This window comes from Gorilla gorilla, chromosome 6 (assembly GCF_029281585.2).
Source record: "Gorilla gorilla gorilla isolate KB3781 chromosome 6, NHGRI_mGorGor1-v2.1_pri, whole genome shotgun sequence".
NCBI classification, from domain to species: Eukaryota; Metazoa; Chordata; class Mammalia; order Primates; family Hominidae; genus Gorilla; species Gorilla gorilla.
In genome coordinates, this window is record NC_073230.2 from 26,204,600 (window position 1) to 26,227,372 (window position 22,773).

Consider the following 22,773-nt stretch of genomic DNA (forward strand, 5'->3'; position numbering starts at 1 on the left):
GCATTTTATCATGGTTTTATGCCCTTTATTATATTTTACAAAAGGTTCTGATTCCTCCAGGGCCAATGAGAACTGATTAGGACACTGGCCTCAATCCAGGCTTTGAACACAGGAGGGAAAGGAATAGAACTGTTTCCTTTTTTCCCTGCTCCTTGGCAGAAAAAAATATGAATCTATACCGTGTGTGTGCTCTGTGTGTGGGTGGGTGTGGGTAGGCTGCATTTTATACTGTCACAGTATGACTTTGTAGATCATGTTCAGAACATTTCTTCTATAATCGGGATGCATTAACGGGCTCTCTTTCAGAAAGACTATTTCTTTAAGAAAGAACCATGGTGTGTTGTGAGACTCAATGACATGGTCATTTTAAATGACTTTAGTCAAACTCCCAACCTGAATATAGACTGTTTAGGGTTCAGAACTAAACATGATCATATTCCTAAGCACAGAGTAAGTGCTCAGTGAGCATAGCTCCTTTTCAGACTGTCAGGGAAGAAACTAAGTGCACCTGACAGGGAATGATAAGGTAACAATGAACACAGTCCTACATCACAAATTTCTTTATTAAGAAGGTGACAGAAGCTATGAGGTTTCATTCCTAGGCCTGTGTTGGTAAGGCATTTAAGACCTGTATTGACTCCAGGTGAGAAATCCCCAGATGAAATCCATTCCTTATTTGCATTGTGTGCCCCAATATGCTCAGAATTCTTAAAAATCTTTTTGGGCAGGCTATCATAGATAACTTTACGTAGATATCCTTCAGACCAAGTATCTCTGAGAATAGAAATCAGTACTCCCTAAATTAAGATTATCAGAACACTTTAGCCTATTTTTTGACTCATTATGCTATTGACCTTTAACTCAAGAGAGCATTGAGAGAGAGAAATGAAAGAATAAAGGGTGCGCAGAAAGTTGAAAATATGAGAAGTGATGAAGTGGGAATATCTATGTTTAAGCCTACACAAATAAAATACTAAATTACTGATGGCAATACCAGAAAATGGGAACTGGTGAAGATCTCAGTATGAAAGGAAAAGTTGAATGTGACAAATTTAAGGCATTTATACAAGTGAGGCAAAACGGAATTACTCCAGAAGATCCTATGTGTTAAGGAATAAAGAAAGCTGTTGCTCTTTCAGAATTTTCAGCTTAATCATCCACCAAGTTCTCCTAGCAGTGTCTCTGTGAGATACAAATTTCAAAACATGCTTTTTCCAGATCCTATCTGCAGGTAGAAACATTTTTTTTTTTTTTTTGGGTACTGAATTAGTTTTCACTGCTGTCTTTCTGTAGAAACATGTGCACTATGTTTGTGGGCTGTTCTCTAGCAACCAAAGAAGCAGAAGGTGATTGCCAAGAATAAGTACTTCCTTATATTTAGTGAAATTATTTTTTAAAAATACTTTTAATAATAATAATAAGAGCCAGTGTAAAATAGTTGCTTAGAGTCAAAAGAAAGAATAAGGAGAAGGAGAAAAAGATAAATCAAAGTGAAAACTTAGGAACAGTGGTACATTTTAATGGCAAGGATGGGGCCTAGAGTATAACTAGCGGAGAAAACTGTTAGATTAAGTCAATGCTAGATAGCTGGGCCAAATGAGCTGTCTTTACTGTTAGTTGACTGATCTTACACAAGGGGATGACCGATTCAGCAGGTTTCGTCTTATCAGGGGTCCCCAAACCCTGGGCCACGGACCACTGCTGGTCCATGGCCTGTAAGGAACCAGGCTGCACAGCAGGAGGTGAGTGGCAGGTGAGTGAGTGAAGCTTCATCTGTATTTTCAGCTGCTCCCCGTTGCTTGCATTACCGTCTGAGATCAGCAGCGGCATTAGATTCTCAGAGGAGCGCTAACCCTATTGTGAACTGCGCATGTGAGGGATCTAGGTTGAGCGCTCCTTATGAGGATCAAATGTCTGACGATCTGTCACTGTCTCCTATCACCCCCAGATGGGACCATCTAGTTGCAGGAAAGCAAGCTTAGGGCTCCCACTGATTCTACATTATGGTGAGTTGTATAATTATTTCATTACATATTAAAATGTAATAATAATAGAAATAAAGTGCACAGTAAATGTAATGTGCTTGAATCATCCTGAAGCCATCTCCTCCACTTTTTTTGTCTTCCACGAAACTGGTCTCTGGTGCCAGAAAGATTGGAAACCGCCGTTCTTATGACTTACTAGCACTTCAGCTACTGTCAATTACAGTGAATCTTGTTAGCAGATTAGTGTTCAAATGTGTGATTGAGCATTCAGCTAGAATCAGTGGGATTGTGGGAGAATAAGAAAAGGTGTTGGACAAGCATAGAGTGCATGGTATGCAAATTTACATGACTAGTGTATGAACACATCAAGATATACTTAATGGTATTTAATGTTATACCGGAGGTAAAAATTTAATTTATAGATGAAAGGAATCTTTATAGACATGAAGAAAGGAGAAAAAAAATCAATGAAAGGTTATGATAGTCATCAAAACATGGGTCTGATCATTAGCTGCAGAGCTGACATTGTTTAAAATACTGATGTTTCACTGTATCAGCATATACGATGTTAGTGGCTATGGATTTCAAAGACCCATAGAAGGAAGAGCTCGAAGCCCTCTTATTTCATGGTGTTCGTTATTCTGCCAGACTCGGATTGGTTGCCACATTCTGTTTTCCAATGCCCTGCTCAGTCCAATTTTAGATGACTCAAACCATGGACTTACCATTATTTATCTTGAGGGATTCTCCACCCCCTGAAATCTCACAGTTAAAACGTTTCCCTTTAATGTTGCCTTCGAATTTTCTCATGCTTATTTAGTCTCTTTACATGCCATCCTACTTCTTTGGTTGTTCTGGTCTTCCATAAACTTTCCGGTATTGAATGTTTCCCAGCAAGCTACTTGGTTCAAGATGTTTTCTAATCAATCAGAAAGATGGCTGACCAGAAGGCCATCATTAAATTTTTCTTAGTCTTCAGCATCAGAATTCTGATCTTACCCACCTGGAATAATTTCTCTAAATCATATTTTTATTTTTATAGTAATTTGAATTGGGTTAGACAATGCTGAATGATAGCATCAAAAGCAGAGAACTTCAATGATATACAAAGAAAGTTCCATAAGTATTCATGGGTTTATTCAGCACGTAAAGGCAGTGTTAATGAGATTTTGCTTTAATCACTCCCTTCCTGTTACCCCTGCAGACCCCCACCAATCCTCCCTCAATGTGACCTGATCATTTATTTTCAGTGACAAGCACAGCTCTGCCTCCTGCCCAGTAAATGCGGAGGAATTGTCAGATATTGAAGTTTTCCTGGCCTGCCCCTTCGGTGAACCACACATTAACGTTGAAGAGTCTGGCAGCAGCTGCGTCACCTTAAACTAGGGAGGCTGAATGTGGAATTGTCCTCATCCTGAGAGAGGTGTTGTCACCTGATGTTTCCAGGTTACCTGGTGGTTCCTTGGTCAGGAACCTGAAAGGACAGCATTCCCTGAACAGATTCTCCTTGAATTTCACTGTTGTTCTGTACTTAAATATTAACTTACAGCTGCCTTGTGGTTATATATATTTTAAGTGAAATATTAATACTGTCTCTGTAACACTAGAAAGCACAGCCATTTCCAAAAGTTAAGGCTAATTAACTTCGTGCACCAGCACAATATTTATCAGGCTCACAGATGTGCCAGCTGAGGAATGTAGCCAGAAAGAACACTTTGCATATTGGATAATTGAGGTTTGACCTAATGAACAGTTTTGCCTGTGTTGAAGGGCTGTAATTTGTTAGCTGGAGTGAAAGTCTCTGCCTAGCCTTTTTGGAAAAAATTGATGGAGTCTAGAGTGTCTCAAACAGTGTCTGATTAAACAGCAGGTTTTGTTTTTGTTTAATTTCCAATCTGTCAGAGACTAATACTCATAAAAAATGTTAAAACTGAAATATGGCAAAAGTGAAATAAATATTGAAGAGAGGTAAGATTATAGTAGATTCAAAAGAGATAGAAATACTGTCAAATTGCCATAAAAGTTTCTAAATATTGATCTGAATTTCTGTACTGACCTCACTACAGACCATTAATAAACAGATATTGACCTGTTATTGATCCCATGGGACACAGTTTGAGGAACATTGGTTTAAACTAATACTACTGTGAGGTGCACACATGGGAAGTCATTAGCGTATCTGTGATCATCAAGTTCATTAAAATGAAATGGTATTTATTTATGTCCTTCAAGAAGGAATAAGGAATGTGTTCTAACAACTTCTTTGGGTAAGTGCAAAATAAGATTGTAATAAATTTAATTATCAGCTAAATAGTAGCCCTGTTGGTTTTTAAGCTGATACTTTACAAAAGAGTTAACTATTAATTTCTGTGTTATAGCTTTCTCTTCCATGCCAAATAAGAATATACTTTATGTCAGTTGCCCATTTAGGTATAAGCAATCTGTTGGATCTGAACCTTCCATACACTCATTTTTCAAATATTATTATGGTACTTTGCTAAGCAAATCAGTGTCACATTCCTACATGATGAAATTCAGCCCATTATTAATCATCTTAAATGTGACTTGGGGTCTCATTTTCTTCTAAATGTTGTCAGTGGTGTACTGTTGGCTTCTGCTATTTTCTTTCAGCGAATTCAAGGTCGAAAAGCCAGCCTGGAGGAAATACAGCTTGTTCATTCTGAACATCACTCACTGTTGTATGGCACCAACCCCCTGGACGGACAGAAGCTGGACCCCAGGATACTCCTAGGTCTGTACGGGCCTCCACTGTACTGGGAACAGCACATTCCAGCACTATCATTAGTCAATGCTGGTGTCAGTTCAAAATACTTGGCAAGTAGTGCAACAAAAAATCAGTTTTTCCAACAGCTTTGCTCTGTGGAATGAGTCATTTGCAACAGAAGCCATTGTAGATTAAGAAAATCCTGCATTAGAAAATGACAATGTAGGTTCCATGGTGTTTGCTTTAAAATTAACCTTCATTTGAATAACATTTGTACAATGTGTGTTTGCATATAGAAAAAGCTACATTGCTGAATTTGTTTATTATGTTTTCAAACTTAAAGTAGAAATGATTTACACATGCTTTATGCAAATTTCTCTTCACCGTTCCCATTTTTTTTTTGTATCTTTTAGTTCTTTGTTCTATGACCTTAAGAAACAAAGGAAATAGTACAACTTGTATTAAGTGAAAACTCATCACTACTATGCCCATCACACTACATTCTATAGCAAGATTGCAAATCTATTTATTGCCTTACCTTTGGAATTAAATAATACATTAAATGCAAAACTAGAAAACTAATAAACAGTTTTTTTAATGTATGATTTTTTGAAACTTTATCATCAGATTTTAAAATAAAATTTATGTTGCAGAACTTTATATAAGCTTTATATGAGTGATAGAAACAACAGGTTTCTGGAAGAAAAATTAGTGACAAACCTTATTTTAGCTGAAATGATAATATTGTTTTATTAACTTTTTATAAGTGAATAACAATATCTAACATTGGCAATAGGCACTGATGGGATCATGTTTTAAATGTTTTAACTAAAAAAGACATTTTAGGAGTTTTTCCTTCAAATAAATGTATTGTGTCAGCTCTAAGTTATTGAACTCTTTCACCTAATTCAATATTATTTCAAAATTGTTTTATATTAACTGGTCCTAAACAATTTGAAAGCAAGTAGATGACATATAGTAGGTAGGTATCTTGGAAAGCAATTGTAAGGAAGAATTAACAGTTACTCATTATAACACTTACAATATACCTTTTTAAACAAGTGGCAAGCATCTCTTAAGTTTATGAAGTGCAGGCATATGAGTGAGCATAAATATGCCCACACATGCGTGTAGCAGTATAGGTAGCAGTAGCTTGGGGAGAAGTAAGACCAGAGGGGAATACATAAAGATTATCCAATTTTTAGAAAGTACATTGCTAATATTTGATGATAAAAAATAATGTATACTATCAAATTAACATTATATATTAATATGAATACAAATAAATCAATCTAAACATATATGCTCATTTTTTTCTTTCTATTTTAGAAACCAGTCTCTGTACATGCAGATACTTTACATAAAATACCTCTTTTGCTGCAAATATTGTATAATAAATGTTCTTATTTTAACATGAATCAATAACCCTACCCAACTAACCAAAAAGATGAAGTAAACCAGACATTTTAATTGTCATGATTTTATGAGGTCATAATACTCAAGCATTTAAACATAGGAGACTGTGTCCATGTCATTATTTTTTAATTGAGTTAAGCAAAAACAAGTAGAAAACCTCCTCCACTTTTTAAAAATCTCTGGTCCTAAAGTATAAATCAACCTTCCAACTTTATTGGAACAGGCTGGGATTGATCAAATTGTGAATATAAACACACATTTGATATTTGAGAAGTGCTCCAAAACAACCATTGTTCCACATTTTAAGAGAAAGACATATTTATAAGATAAATGAAGTTTAAACTTTTGCAACATCAAACTTTTATTTATAAAACATGGCGATGTTTTTTTAAAAAATTTGACTCTTTTGAACAAGCCTTATTTTTGTAAAATATTTGATGTGCATATCATTTTTAAATTTGATGATTTTAAAATGAAATTCCATTTATAATTTTAACTTGGACAAAGGTTCTTTTCATGTATGTATGTGATGAAAGCAGCAAGTACCTATGATTCAATGTTTAAAATTTAATCTAAATAAATTAGCCATTTATCCCATTAATTTTGAACATTCGATGTGAAATAATATTCCTACAGTTGATAACCTTAGAGTTAGCATTCTATACATGTGTGGAGTTTCATATACACTTCTCAGTGATCATTGCAACAATTTCAGTATTGTGTGTGGGCTACATAAGTACACAGAAACAGGGATGTTGCATTCTATCAGGCCTTAAGGACAAGCACTAAATTCAACTGTATCAACACTTCAAAACTACTTCTCTTTCCCTAGTGTATCCAAAAGTTTAGCTAATTTTTCTCAATCTCAGTTCAAAGTGAATAATTCTGTTCTTTTTAAAGGTTAACTTTTAATACTTTTTTTGCTCTTTGTGGCATTTGGATTCTTCTGGCTTTTTTTATTGTTGTTGTTGTTTGTTTGGTTTTTTGTATCTGGAAGACCGGATTGAAGCTGCCATATGTGAATGTATAGAAATTCATAATCGTCAAGATGTTTTCTCTCTTTTCATCCATTCCTTTCACTTCCATATATCTTACTACATCCCCCAGTTCCTCCCAAAACATATGGGAGATGTCTTTACTGAGTTAAGTTAATGCTATTTCCCTTGATAGTTGTGTTCTAGAGTTAGGAGGAAGGGTTTAAATAAAAGTTCAGTATGACGAGACCTATCAGTCTTTGTATCTTGAAAGACATCTATAGATGATAAAATAATTGGATTTGAAAATGAACATCATTTATCTCTTTAAATACTCTAGACCCTGTAAGGTTACATGGAGAAGACATTCTCTCCAATTATTTCTGGTGCAAGGCTTTCCTTAGCATTAATATTCTTGTCACTCTTATGACCAGTTTCCGGTCGTCTTGAGGCTAGCCAAATTTCAGTGCATTGATAAGACAATATAATTAAAAATAAATCCAGTCAGTTTGGTGAAATAAAAGTTTCTTGCCCATTTCTAAATTTAAAGTATCAATTATATGCCTGTTTTGTATTATGTACACATTCTCCTAAGTAGGTATTAAATAATAGTATTAAATAAAACTCTCCCAAGTAGGATACTTATTTTGCTAATTCTCTTGGGGGTTAATAATTTTTTTCAATTACTCTTAAAAATTAATTTATTGGCTGGGCACAGCGGCTCATGCCTGTATTCCCAGCACTTTGGGAGGCCGAGACAGAAGGATCATGAGGTCAGGAGATAGAGACCAGGCTGGCAAACATGGTGAAACCCCGTCTCTACTAAAAATACAAAAATTAGCCAGACATGGTGATGCGCACCTGTAGTCCCAACTGACGGGAGGCTGAGGCAGAAGAATCGGTGGAGGCTGCAGTGAGCCGAGATTGCACCACTGCACTCTAGCCTAAGCAACACAGTGAGACTCCATCTCAAAAAAAAAATTAACTTGCTATGTTATAATATTATCTTCATTCCTGTTTGTTGACTATTAAGAATTCAGACACTAAAATGTACATATATATTTTAATTTCACAGGTGATATATGAATATACTCTTGCAAAATATTCAAGGATACAGTTATATTTTTGTTAGGAACAACAACATAAGAAAACTTTACTCCTCCCCAAAAATTTTGATGTGCCTTTTACTGGTGCCAGTATTGCAGTTTTAATATTATTTTATGATTTTTATTTGTAATTCTATTGACTTCTCATCTTATTGTTAAAATGAAGACCTCTCTTTATAACTAGATGGCTTCATTTGTACATATATTTTTCTTTATCATCTTCCATCTTTTAGTAATTGCATTTAAAAAAACAACTAACATGATTTATTGTTTTCAAAACAAACTGTCTTCTGTGACAATAAAAGCTATTTAGACTTTTACTGACATGGCGTATGAATTCTACTACAAACCTGTTTTCAATTTTAATTTCTCATTTCATTGGCCATCAATACAACAAATTAATGGGATAGGTGAATTGGAAATTTGTACCTGGTTCTACCACTGAACTGCTGAGTGACATGCCAGAGTCCCTTCAGAACCATTTGACTATGAAATAGAAATGTTCACTGCCTTTCCCCGTGATTACTCCACAGACAGATTTTAATGTTAAAGATGTAGTAGCAGTTACTACTGTTTTTCTCTATTTGTGTAGTAGATAATGTAGAAAATAGAAGTACAGGTAAACAAAATAATTACTAATAATCCCATGAAACACCAGTTCTAAGAGATACTCACAATTCAGTTTTGGGCATATATTCTTAAAGAAGATATTTTATATTGATATTGATGTTATATAGATCCCCTAGTGTATTTTCCTAGTGTACTGTTTAAAAAATTGTGGATGTTAGAAGTGGCCTATGGTGTACTTGGCTTTAGCTCTATCTTACAGTTGGTATAGCTACTTATAACCAGCTATACTTAGTTATGTCTTAAGTAGAAATTAAGAATAAGTCTGTACATATGAGAAGATATGTTAATATTTGAAATATTTTTAAAATGACAATATATGGTGGCATAAACCTTGTAGCTCAAAACATCCCATTGAATGAATATACTCAGTGAATAGCTGAATTGGTTACCATAAATTTTAAAAATTGTAATGTATAATATAGACATGTAGACCAACTTAAAAAAAATCTTGTGACCCAAATCTCGTGAGCATGTGTTTATTCATGTGGGGCAATAGACTCTACATGCACTAAAATTTATGTTGATTTGCTTTTAGTTCTTATTTGTGTATACAGATAGGCAGAACAATGATATTCTGAAAATTGACTGTGTTGAATAATTGGTCTGAAGTTTTATTAATTTATTTTTGCATCAAATGATAAATACCATGTGACATAGTATTATGTGTTAATAAATGCCAACATTTTAAAAACTATATAACCTCCATTTATCTATATTTTTTATGTCTTCCTACTGTATAGGTGATGACTCTCAAAAGTTTTTTTCCTCATTACCTTGTGGTGGACTTGGGGTAAGTACGAGTTGGTTTACTGCCTTTAAACAGCATAAAATTACAAAAAATATCTTTTTTGATTTATCTATTCAGTTTTAAGGTTATTTCTCAGTAAAAGTTATGCTAGACTTCAGGACTGCCTACTTAATTTGCAGAGCTAAGTGCCAAGTAAAAATGTGGCAGCCCTTGTTAAAAAAAAAATTCTTAAGAATTTCAAGATGGTGGCAATACAGAATTAAACCAAGAGCAAGGCCCTTCTAACTGTAAGTTCCCGTGTGACTGCACAGGTCACACACTCATGAAGCCAGCTTTGCTAGGCCTTTATATAGCTGGAGAAAAGGTGCTGCAAGAGAGTTTAACACAGATTTGCAGCAGAATTCCATTTTCAATAGAATCACATTGAGTACGCACATACATTATATTCCTGGTGAAAATGGCATAAACTTCACAAAGTGCTTTGCATTATGGGACATTTTGTTTGTGAACCCCTTGGGGACATTTTTGTCTTCAATAATTAAGGAAGCCTTTTGACTCAACATATTTAGACCACATTTCAAGGACAAATTTGTTAGAACCCAGCAACACATGAAGAAAAACGTCTACATTTTTGTAGATGATTAGAACATATCCTATAACCTGAAATCTATTTAAAGTTAACCCTTACCAGTAACAAACCATCATCCTGTAGAACTAAGTGTTATGTTAGAACAACATAATTCTAGGTGAAGTTTTCAAAGAGTAAGGTATTTAAGTCAATTAAATTGGCTCGATGTTGAAGGGAAAGAACAAAACTAGTCACATGTATATCACGTTTTAAACAATTGTTTTGTGAGAACTAAATTTGATGCAAAGAAATCTTGAATATTTTCAGTTTATTCTATCATTTTGATGATGCCAGATTTAGTGAGTTGTAGCCTTTTTTTCCTTTGCTTGTGATTCTGCTTACTCTGGAAAACAGAATGGTAGCTATATCCATTTGCCTCTGTGAGGACTTTACAGTTTGCCAACAAACAAGTTCCAAAACAACCTTGTGAAATAGTCATTAACACCATTTTGCAAATGAGAAAGTGAAGGCTGGGAGAAGCTAAGTTATTTTCCTGAAGTCACACAGTAAAGGGTAAAAAGCTGAAAGTATGGGGGTGATGTACACATCCTTGTCGAGGAGTTCCAAAAGAGTTTTCTAGACACTTTCATGGCTTTCATCTTTAACAAACTAGCCTCAGCTTCCCCCCACTCCCTCTGGGTAAGCAGTGCAGCAGTGTGGCTGATGTGGTATAACCCCTTTGTGACAGCTCACCGGTGACTTTTGCTTTTTGACCACCAGCATGGGACAGTCATCATCCCACATTAATCCTTGCTCATTTTTAGCCAGCCTCCTGTGGAGCTGGGAGCTTGCAAAATCATTCTGGAAAGCAGAGGATAAGCTGACCTTTTAAATGGGTTTCATTGGCTTTGTGCTTATTTTCTAACATCTCAAATTGCTGTCTTATGAGAATAGCTGCCTACCTGTAAATGGGGCAAAAAATGAAACAAACCTAATGACTACTTAATGGGAACAGTGATGTGGAGGAAATCAAAGCTATTAAAAGGGTAGCAGTCATCAAACCCCACTCTTTAGAGGTATAGATGACCCCCGAGTTACGATGGTTCAATTTATGATTTTTTGATTTTATGATGGTGCAAAAGTGTTATACATTCAGTAGAAACCATACTTTGAATATACAGCCATTCTATTTTTCACTTTCAGTACAGTATTCAATAAACTACATGAGATGTTTAAACTTTATTATAAAATAGGCTTTGTGTTAGATGCTTTGGCCAAACTGTAGGCTAACATAAATGTTTGGCATGAATAAGGTAGGCTAGGCTAAGCCACGATGTTTGGTAAGTTAGGTGTATTAAATTCTTTTTTGACTAAGGACATTTTCAAATTACAATGGGTTTATCGGGATTCCTTCATAAGTCAAAGAGCATCTGTATATTTAATGTATGACCCAGGACTGAATTGAGGCCATCTCCCTAGGACTCACCTCCCAAATCTGACCTGGGACGTGCTTTTAATTCACTATCCCTTCAATGCGAAGTTCCTCTACTCAACTGCTCTAAACCCAAATGTACTTCTTATTTCTCACTTAGAACTGCTTTAGTAAACTCTTCAAAATGACCAAGGAGTGAATATTGGCTGCTTCCCCTGGACCAGTATATCAAACATAATGCACAGTGTGGGTCATAGAGTAAGTCCTTAGTAATGTCCCTAGAGCTGACCTCACCTGGATGGTGGCAGCAGTGGTGGTGGATAAGTCTGGGGTAGGCCAGCAGAGGCAGGAGAAGGAGCCCTGCATTGTTAGTTTGACTCCATCAGTGCTGGAGAAGGTTGGAGAGATGTGATGCTTTTGTAGGTCAGGGTGGGTGTGAATGTGTGTGTGTGTATGTGCAAGTTTGCACTTGCTGATGCTCTTGTGAACTAATTTGACTCAGCATTTTTGTTTACAGGAATGAAATGGTTTTCTTAGCCTTTCAAAAGTCTTCTTGCCCTCTCAGATTTTTGGTTTTGGTACAAGTCCTAGGAGAAACCCTGGATCCTCTGGATTTAAGCCTGTCTAAATTTTCACCTCCAGGACAATCCCAGACAGATTAGCTATACGAAAGATCCCCAGTATGATCCCGGAAGGCCCCAACTTAGCAGCATGGGAGCACCCTAGAGATTTTGGAAATTACCGAAATGACTTTTGTCTTAAGGCATGGTTCTGTCTCAAATTACTTAAGAGGGACCTGTTGGTTTCCATTCTGAAATACTCAGTGATCCCCAATTGTTAAAGTAAACTCCAGTTCCTTAGAATATATAACTTCATTCTAGAGGGGTTTGATATATACCTACAGAATACTGATGGGTTAATTGGCTTTTGAGGACACTACCTGGGACATTATGAAATCAGAACATCTCTACTTCTCATTAAAATTTCCCCTAAAATTGCACATGGTAATTTACTGTTGGTCAAGCAGCTCAGTGGATAAATGATATTTAAGGTGCTGTGAAATGTACTCTCCAGAAATGCATTTCAAGCAACAATGTCAAGGTTTCTGAATTCCTTTGTGTTTGCTTTTCATTTTGTTCAGTTATTGTGGCTGACTCATTTCTGATTCCTGTGTGATTGCACTACAAGAAAATGCACCAGTTGAAAAGAACATTTGACCAAATCCCAGGACTTGGTCATTGTGTAGTAAAATAGATAATTAAGAGACTCTGCAAACAAGAGCCAGTGCAGGATCACTTCAGTTCTCACTCCTCAGGGTATATCACTAAAAATAGTGATCATTTTCCTGGCCATCTGACCTGCTGCTGTGTGAAGAAATCTTGAAGTCATTTCTCAGCCTCATTTTCCCCTCTTCACTTGATAGGCCACAGAAAAACCCACAAAAGCAAGGACGAGCAGGCTTTTATGATAATGTCGTCATCAGCTCCCAGCTTCAAACGCTTCTGCGGCTTTTGAGTTGTCATTTATAACTTGGAACTGAATCGACCCATAATTCCCCTGATACACTTAGAGAAATTGATAACAGACTCTGCGCTTCTTTTATGGCTCAGAGGAGGCAACTCCAATCACATCGCTATTGGCAGGCAATATTATTTTTTGACATGGTTGTAAAAGTATAAAGGGGCTTATGGCATTTGTTTAGATGAGGAATGGGCTCTCAAGCTGTGCTGGGGTTTACAGGACCAGATCAGTGAGAAGCAAAGGGAATATGATGTTTGCAAACAGGATATGATTTTATATAAGTTTGGGTTTCATGCTCTGTTCCCTGGGGAAAGCCCTGCAGACAGCAGAGAATTCCACTTTTATCCTACAGCAGACAAGCTCCCAGGGCCAAAAGGCAGAAAATAAACGTGGTCAATGGGCAGTGTCAGACCCTTGATTGGAAGAGGAGGAGCTGTGGACGAGGGAGAACAATCCCCTAAGAGGACTGAGGATTTGCAGGGCACGGGCAAAACTGGGACCTGACTAAGTGGTTGAAGATATGCAAAAAGAGGCTCTAAAAGGTTTAATGAAGGCACCTTCTCCAGCAGCGACTCAGTCAATCTGTGAACACAAAGCTAGCTTTTTATTACAACTTTTACTCTGTTCATATTCTGTTTGATTACACCTAGATCTGACACACTTAGGAACGTCATTTTTGTGATTGGGGAAGGGGAGATGGGGAGAAGGATTAGGTGATTATGAGAGGGTAGTAATTTAAGGCCCATTTCAATTGCTCTGAGGTTTTCTGCAAATGTTTCAGTTGTATATCAACTATACTCACTATGAGAGAGGCAGATTTGGATGAAATGTCTTAAATTTTCTTTTATCTTGTCAGAATTAAAATGTAAGCTTCTCCTCTTATTTATAAATTTACAGATATGTGTGTGTGTGTGTGTGTGTGTGTGTATATATATACAAGAAACATTGTATATATACATACATAATCAGGAGAAAAATCTATTTTACACCACATGTATATCTTCATATTATTTTTCTAATTATTACACCACATTGGTCCTTCACATTTATTCTCCTCAGTAAATAATATTCTAGTGGCAAGCCCTACAAAGAGCTGCTCTGGTGTTTCCCTCTATTATAATACTAGGGAATGGATTTTGTTTTATGACCACATCTATGGACATATAGTTAAACTCAATGTGACAAAAGCTTGGTTAATAATGCATTTTACTGCTGTGATTTAGGATGGTCATCTTTGAAACAAAACCATTATTTTCAAAGCCATAATGTGTGCCATCAGATAAGGCACGAAGGGCAGGAAGAATAAGATAAGGCTTGTTGTTGATGACTAGACAAGGTGCAGCATGCAAAAACCCATGAGCAATGAGACAAGACCACTGCTCTCAATCTCAGTTGCTCACAGCCTAGCCATTGGGCTGGTTTAGAAAAATGCTAAGCTATGAGAGCACAGAGAAGGAAGCTTTTAAAACAGCAAAGAAAGAAGAGGGTGTGGAGGTTACTCAAGCAGTTATAAGCGAAATTTTCAAGAAGAATTAGCAATAAATGTGTGTGAGTTGTGTGTTGGGGGTGGTATGAGGACAGGTCATGGGAGGCAGCCAGGCATTGACTGTTCAGGCAATAGAACACACCGTATTTCTGACAATTGCACCAAGCTGTTGCCAATTAGTAGAGAATTTTTTTTCTTCCAAAAAAGGAGGGAAAAACCCCACCTTCTGTTTATGCCAAAACTTTGCATGTTCCTGAGGTTTTGATATTGACTCAGGAACCTCTTTCTTCATATGTTATTTCAACCCAATTATCCTGAGCAAGCACAATGCCTTTTGTTACATCAGCAGAAAGAGGAGGGGGTAGCATCTGCTTCTCACATGCAGTAATCAGGGTAATGTTAATTTCCCTCCTATTAATGTTCAACTCAAACCTGGCTTGCAATCAGTACTTCATTTCCTCCACTGTTGCTATCAAAGAGGTATCACAAACTTTTTCCCTCCAGCACAATAAAAGGATCCACCCTGATTTGGAATCTCTCTTTTTTATATCTCCTCTTCCTAATTGTATCTGGATTTTCATCAGCTTCAGACTTGATGCAATTGATACTAGCAAGAACACCCCATGGCACCTGGCAAAATTAAAACTGATAAGTCACCTTAATGAAACTGAGAATTTAGTTTCATGCTGCAAATTCTGTAAAAAGATTATGTTGCCTCAGACTTCGAAAAAATGTATGAAATATTATTAAAATCAGGGAATTCCTTCTAAATTGCAAAGGAAGTTTCCAGTATTGCATAGATTATGCTAATTGTGTATACTCAGTAATAGTTGTCGGGATGTAGACAACACTCCCTACAGAGATACACATGTATACATTACTCTGTGTATGGGACAAAATGTGAAAATACGTAGAATGATTAAGCATCTAATGTCCATTGCAGGAAAGAAGAAAATGAGAGAAGAAAACCTTAATTTCCTCCTTAATTCACTTACTTGCAGCATCTCATCTGTGATTAAATTCTTTCTATTGCTTTGACATTATGGCTAAGTACAACAAGATGCATTTTGAAATAAGAATACTTCATTTTCTTATTTAAAGTAAACATGAATATCACAAAGCTGTTAAAATTCTTCTGTTGCCAAAATGAGATGGCTAAAAAAATGCCATCATCAAAGCTTTATGTGTGTTTTTTACATTACTGGGGCCATAAGACCTATTTTTTTAAAAAACTGTATACACACACACACACACACACACACACACACATATATATATAAGCACCTATTTCCACCAAATTAATGTCAATAACAGGGAGGAAGAAAACAATTATGAACATTGAGACAAGAAGAAATTGAGCCTTAGGCTCTGTAGTTGCTGAAGGTAAATGGATTTGATGAAATTTAAACTTCTATCTAACTTAGAAGATCTGTGGCTCGATTAAATAAAAACTGAGAAAGTAAAACATACTTGAATAGATTTGAAAATATGATCATCTACTGATTGCTATTTCTGACTGCCAAGGAGACGTTAGGCTTAAATCAAATGAAAATTTAGAGTAGACAAAGGAAATGATACTACCTAAAAAAAAATAATTCTTGTAGCAGCCTGAAATACAGCTATATTCAGGCACACCTAAGCTTTTCATTTTAAGGTGAAGTAACAGCATTTGTATTTTTCATCTGTCATATTTCCACTCTGAATAGTTAGTTCCAGGTCCAGATATTCACCCCCGTAACAAACTAATATTCAATATGTAAAACGACGTGTCGTTATTGGATTTGTCTTTGTGAAGTATTTTAACCACAAACTTAGTAAAGCATAACTTCTAAACTTTCATTAATGGAGAACAACAGTTTTTTTTTTTCAAAATTCAAAACCAAAATAAGTTAGCTCACTGAATGCTTGAGGCATAAGCAGGCAGTTCACAGCAGAATCCCCAGGATTTAATCATTCCCCAACTCAAGAAAAACCCATAGCTTCTGAGTTTTAGACTAGCAGTGTCATTATTGCTATAGAGTGTCTTAACTTTAAATAAAAAATAGTAAGTAAAATAAAGGAATTAAATGACTAAGCAATGATTCTCTTAGCAATAGAGCATGCACTGAGTCATTATTTCTATGAAGACTGATAAGACTATTAAAGGACTAATATATTCGATATTTATATGCTCCTGAAATCATTTGGTGAATTTATTCTGTTATATTCTAAATATTATGATTTATATAATCTCTAATTGATATTTACTATAGATACAAACAGACATACCTTGGAAATATTGCAGATTCAGTTCCAGAGCAACACAGTAAAGCAAATAGCACAATAAAGTGAGTTACACAAATGTTTTGTTTCTCAGTGTATACTAAACTTATGTTTATACTGTCCTGTAGTCTGTTAAGTTTACAGTAGCATTATATTTTTAAAAATGTACATAATTTTAAAACTATGTTTAAAAATCCTAATGATCATCTGAGCCTTCAGTGAGTGGTAATCTTTTTGCTGGTGCAGGGTTTTGCTTCAATATTGAGGGCCTTATTCTGGATAAAGCTTTGGCTCAAGGGAATGTGGTTGGGTTGATCTTCTGTCTAGACCACTCAAACTTTCTCCATATCAGCAGTAAGGCTATTTCACTTTCTTAGCATTTGTGTGTTCACTGCAGTAGCACTTTCAGTTTCCTTTAAAAACTTTTCCTTTGCATTCACAACTTGGCTAACTGTTGGGCACAACAGGTCTAGTTTTCGGCCTGTCTCAGCTTTCAACATGCCTTCTTCACTAAGCTTAATCATTTCTAGCTTTTGATTGAGAGTGTTGAGAGTGAGAGACGTGCAACTCTTCCTTTTACTTGAAGACTTAGAGGCTATCGTAGGGTTATTAACTTGTCTAATTTCAATATTCCTGAATATTAGGTAATAGGGAGGCCTGAGAAAGAGAAGAGATGGAGGAAAGACTGATTGGTGGAGCAGAAATCACACACGATATTTATCAATTAAGTTCACTGTCTTATATGGGCACGATTCATGGTGCCCCAAAACAATTATCATAGTAATATCAAAGATGACTGATCACAGATGGGCATGAAAGATAAAATAATGATGAAAAACTTTTGAAATATTGCAGGAATTACCAAAATGTGACACAGAGACAGGAAGTGAGCACATGCTGCTGGAAATAATGACGCCCATAGACTTGCTTAACTTGGCGTTGCCACAAACCTTCAATTTGTAAAAAATCAAAGTATCTGAAAAGTATAATAAAGTGAAGCACAGTAAAACAAGGTGTGCCTGTATCGAGTATCTTCCTGACGATCTGTAAGCACTTCTCAAAATGACTTGTATGATTTTGAGATGTGACCATTTAAGGAATAAAAACCAAGACCTACAAGTAGCGAAATTCTTTGCTGCTAAATGGATTACTTTTCTTTCCTTAATCTATTGCCTCTAAAGACAATTTACCATCCATTCATTCATTATTAAATAAGCATGTACTGTCCAGTACCATCCTATGTGCTAAGTATGAAGCAACATGTAGACTCACATTTTTTCTTATGTTGTGTTTTTTTTTCCTTTTCAATTCCCACTCATATATCTTGTCATACCTATCACTTAGACTCTGCATTGATTTTCTTCTATTCATAATTGTCAACTCTGGTAGGAAAGGCCTGGGAGTTCATAGGACTAAGGACAGAAGATAATCAGAATATCCATACTCAGTTGAACAAGATTCAAATTCAGTAGTCTAATGAAACAGTTCTACGAGATGGCCTTCTTGTCTCAGCTTTCTTTCATGGAGGCATCCAATTTTTTGTTTGTTTGTTTGAGACAGGGTCTTGCTCTGTTGCTCAGGTGGGAGTACAGTGGCACAATCACAGCTCATTGAAGCCTCAACCTCCTGGGCTCCAAAGATCCTCTTGCTTGAGCTTTGTTAAGAGCTAGGAGGTAGGAATACAGGTACACACCACCACGCATATTTGGCTTTCTTTCTTTTATTTTGTAGCGATGTGGTCTCACTACGTTGCTCTGGCTAGTCTCAAACTCCCTGCCTCAAGCAATCCTGCCACCTTGGCCTCCCAAACTGCTAGGATTAGAGGCCTGAGCCACTGTGCCTGGCAAATTCTCATTCCAAGGGCTAGGAAGCGCAGTATCCAGCATCAATCCACAACTCCATTAATAGCAAATGTGGAAGAAGTTCAAAGACCAGTGCTCACTGGTGCAGACTATTCTCTGTGCTTCTGAACTTACTATACTCACAATTTCCAATTTTCACAACTTGGGACAGAATTCATTTGCTCACTTATTTAGTAATTTATTTATACAGCAAATGCTTATTGAATGCCTATTGTGTGCCTGGAACTGCAAATACAGTACTGAACAAAACAGAAGACGTTTTATCCTACTGGAACTTATATTCCAGTTGAGGAGACAAATAAGCAAGAATGAATGACTTTAAATATATGTGCATGTATGTGATGATGATGAATGCTATAGAGAAAAGGAAGCAAGGAAAGGGTATGGAGTCTTGTAGGGTTGGGGCAGAGAACTAGTTGTTAATGGGAAGTGTTGCTTTTTGGATATTAGAATAGACAGGTGAGGGGTGACCTGGGAGCCCTGGTTTCTTGTGGTGACCGACTTAAAGAGGGGTACAGAGAATAATAAGATCCATACTGAGGGTTTAAAGCAGAGTGGTGGGGAAGCAAGGAAAGTTCAGGAGGTGGAAAGGAGGCTTGCCAAGACTGCTCAGAGTTTGGGGACCCCATCTCACTCTCACTGGTAAAGATCTGGGCGTCTAGAGGTAGGGTTGTTCTATTCAGAACACATAGAGCTTCTGGTCTTCCTTCTGACGACTGGATTGAGGTGTGGCAATAGATGATGAGAGGGCAAGTTGAATTTCTAGGCACACCCTGAGATCCTGACATTTCTCTTCAGAGCTGGCTATGGAGGTATAGGGAAGGTTGGGGGTGGGGGCACACTTACTCAGGCACTCAAAGATCTGGGACTCAGTAGCAGGCCCTGGGCTGTGAGATATCTCTCTGGGTAGTTCCAGATCTTAGCAGCACTGTGTGCTTTTGGGTTCCAAGTCCCTGGAATGTTATGTGGACATACTTTTCTTTTTAAATTGGGCAGCTGCAAATTATATACAGTACTCCAACACCTGCCCATTTTCAAGTCTAATAAAAATGTCCTGACATTTGCATGACCTTTGCAAGTGGGTTTTTTTCCTTGTGCATTTTAGTGTCTTCTTGAATGACATTGTCACACTATGGCCTCAGTTGCTCTGGCTGGTCCATCCTGATTTATATCTGAACTGTGAGATTTGGGGTAACTGATTTGTTGGTCCCATTGTGTTGGTGCATAGAATGGACCAAATAATGATGACGTCTCAATTTCCATATGCCCAATTTCGTGTTGTATTTATATAGTGCAAGAGAGATAAAAGTCTGAATTCCAGGGTATTTTTACTATTGACAATCAGTTTCTGATCCTCAGCATCCTCAATATTAAATGAATAGAATCAAGAAAAAAAACTTGGCTAAATTTTGTAGGATTATGCTTTAACCATTTTAGCAAAATAATAATTCTCGGCTTTGACCCCAGTGGTATTCAGAGGATCGACCTTAATGATGGAATTATCCATCAAGTAAAGGGACAGGTAAGGTGCCCTAGATTAGGCTGGGCAATAGAGAATCCTGCAAAACATACCCTCCTGATTCTCACAGAACCAAGAGGGCTGATTCACAGCCTCACAGCAGAGACTAGCCATTCTTTACACAAACCTTCCAATGATAACCTGCCTCAATCTCTTTTAAATCCCAAATAATCCCAGACGTTTTATTGCTAAAGATGCAATTGAGGTTTCCTATTCTACAGAAAAGGAAACAAAGGCTCAGAGAGGTGAGTAACTTGTTCAGGTCATAGAATTAGTAGGCCATGGAGCAGAGAGGGCCTGATTCCCAAGCTTTTAATCACGATACTATGCACACACAGCACAACTCACCATAATTTCAACCTCATATGATTGTCAACACTCCTTTCCCAAGTGAGAATAGCCCTAGCCGTAAGAAAAAAACAATTGCTATTTTTGCCAAGAGCATTCTCTTTTTTATTGAAATTCCTATGAAGTATTAAATCCATGCACTCAAACATCATCAATTCTGGGTAAAAAAAAAAATTACACAGCTATACACAGTATTTCAACCCTAACTAGAACACTGAAAAGTCTCTGTCCTTGGACCAAACCACTGTGGGATGAGATAGAGAGAATCTCACTTCACACACCTACTGAGTCAGAGTTAATTTTATTAAGCTGCACTCTGTAGGAATGAGGCTCTAATGTGCACTGTCCAGTGAATAAAAAGATTGGCATATTTTGAAGCACCATTTACACAGTGTGGACATCAGATTAAATGAAGAAACAGTAGGAAAGTACTAAAATGGTATTTCTTGGCTCTGTCTCTAACTCAGTCTTGGTAGAACTGACCAGCAGTTCACTGAAATTGGTTAACAATAGGGACTCTCAAATTCCTTTACTGGCCTTTACTGGCCACATAACCCACAGGAATCCATATATTACTTGGTAAATCTATGAGTCCCCCGGATCTTAAGTAAGAATCCTTAGAGTCTCAAGATGTAGCCCTTTCGCCAGAGCAAACATATTCCTCTCCTTATTCTTGTTACTGGCAAGTAAATAGCAAAAGGCAGATTTTTCTGAAGATAAAGAGTGACTAGAAATTGCACATGCAAGGTCAATGGAGCTGCCAGAAAGCAGTTGATCATACCGGGAGATGGTTTGTGGTAGAGCATTAATGCACATGGCATGCCCCTTTTCTCCTCCAGCTGTCACATTAATATTTCACACCTTCTTTCCATATGGAATATCAGTCACAGTATTCATTCATCATATCCATGGCTTTACTTGGAATCTGAACGTCTTCCCTGTAGCTGCTCTGTTTCTTTTTCATCTCACCATGACTAAAGAAGCTAAGGTGTGGGCATTATAACCTACAAGTGATCCCAAAGGAATGGGCTGTCATTCATGTCTTCCTTCCAGTGTTGAACAAAAGAGAGAATGCATGTGGGTTCACCCACCCATTGTTATCATAAATCCATCCCAGCTCCATTTCAAGACTCTCAGGGTTTCGGCAGAACATCTAACATGAAATGAATATATACATTCAAGGAGTTGGCATGTTGTATCACAAGGGAGAAGGGAAAACACCCATTGTTACAGCCTCAGAGCTGATTGAAAAAGAATGCAATAAAGAATATCAGAGGTTCTCAGACTAGAATCATGATTCTCATTATTATCCCACAGGAGGAGAAAAGGGACAGTCACCCAGAATTAGAGAGGGCTCTAGAAGTTTTGAAGTGTTGACACCTAAGCGTCCACAAAACTGCTCGGAATAGTTTTATTTTAGAAGTATCCTTCTGCCCAGCCTGAGTCTGAGAAACCAGCAACGCAAAGGCTCTGTTAATTATTATTTCACTTATCTGAGACTTGGTTTCTTTATCTATGAAATAGGGCTAAGCAAGGCTCCCACATGGTATTATTGTGAGGATCAAATGTGATAATGTAGGTTATCACTGGCAGCTATATGTGGTAATGAGCACTGCACCACCCTGTGGGGTCACCTTGAGTAGATTCAGGTCTGCAGAGGGTAAACAGACTCCCTGATTTAAAGGTTCTCCAAAGCCCTGCAACCCTGAGGTCTCCACCTGACCTACCTATCCAGCTAATAGTCTACCATTAGAATCAAGGCACTGCAGGGAGACAAATAAAGGGAGGGAGGATATTGTTTTCAGAAGTCCCAGTGATTAGGCATCTAGGCAGAGAGCCTTCATTTAGGAACTCCGGAATCTGGATTCAAATCTTTACGTTGTCACTGCTCCAAAAGCGCTTTTTCAACTCTAAAGTGCAGATTCCAGTTCAGCAGGACCAAATGCGAGCTGAGATTCTGCATTTCTCCTAGCACTCAGGGATGGCATTGCTACTCATCCGTGGACCACATTTTGAGTGGTAAGATCCTGTAAGACCATGAACTCACAAATCATTGAAATGACTGGGCCTCAGTTCCTTCACCTATGAAGTAAGGTGATAAATGAAATGTGATTTATTGTCTTCTCTGGGGATCAAATATGTCATTACTGTGTGATAGTACTTTATCCAAATTTAAAACAGCTTTGTACAA

General features: G+C 37.0%; 1 protein-coding gene across 4 annotated transcripts in view; it reads left to right on the top strand.

The window, feature by feature from the left end:
- The window catches only part of HDAC9 (histone deacetylase 9), an 857,715-nt gene that overhangs the window by 611,983 nt on the left and 222,959 nt on the right, over positions 1-22,773 (top strand). For all 4 annotated transcript variants that reach the window (XM_063708393.1, XM_063708395.1, XM_063708394.1 and 1 more), the window contains 2 exons: positions 4,617-4,737; positions 9,577-9,626. In XM_063708393.1, coding sequence (XP_063564463.1) covers positions 4,617-4,737; positions 9,577-9,626 — 171 coding nt within the window. The remainder of the gene's footprint in view (positions 1-4,616; positions 4,738-9,576; positions 9,627-22,773) is intronic.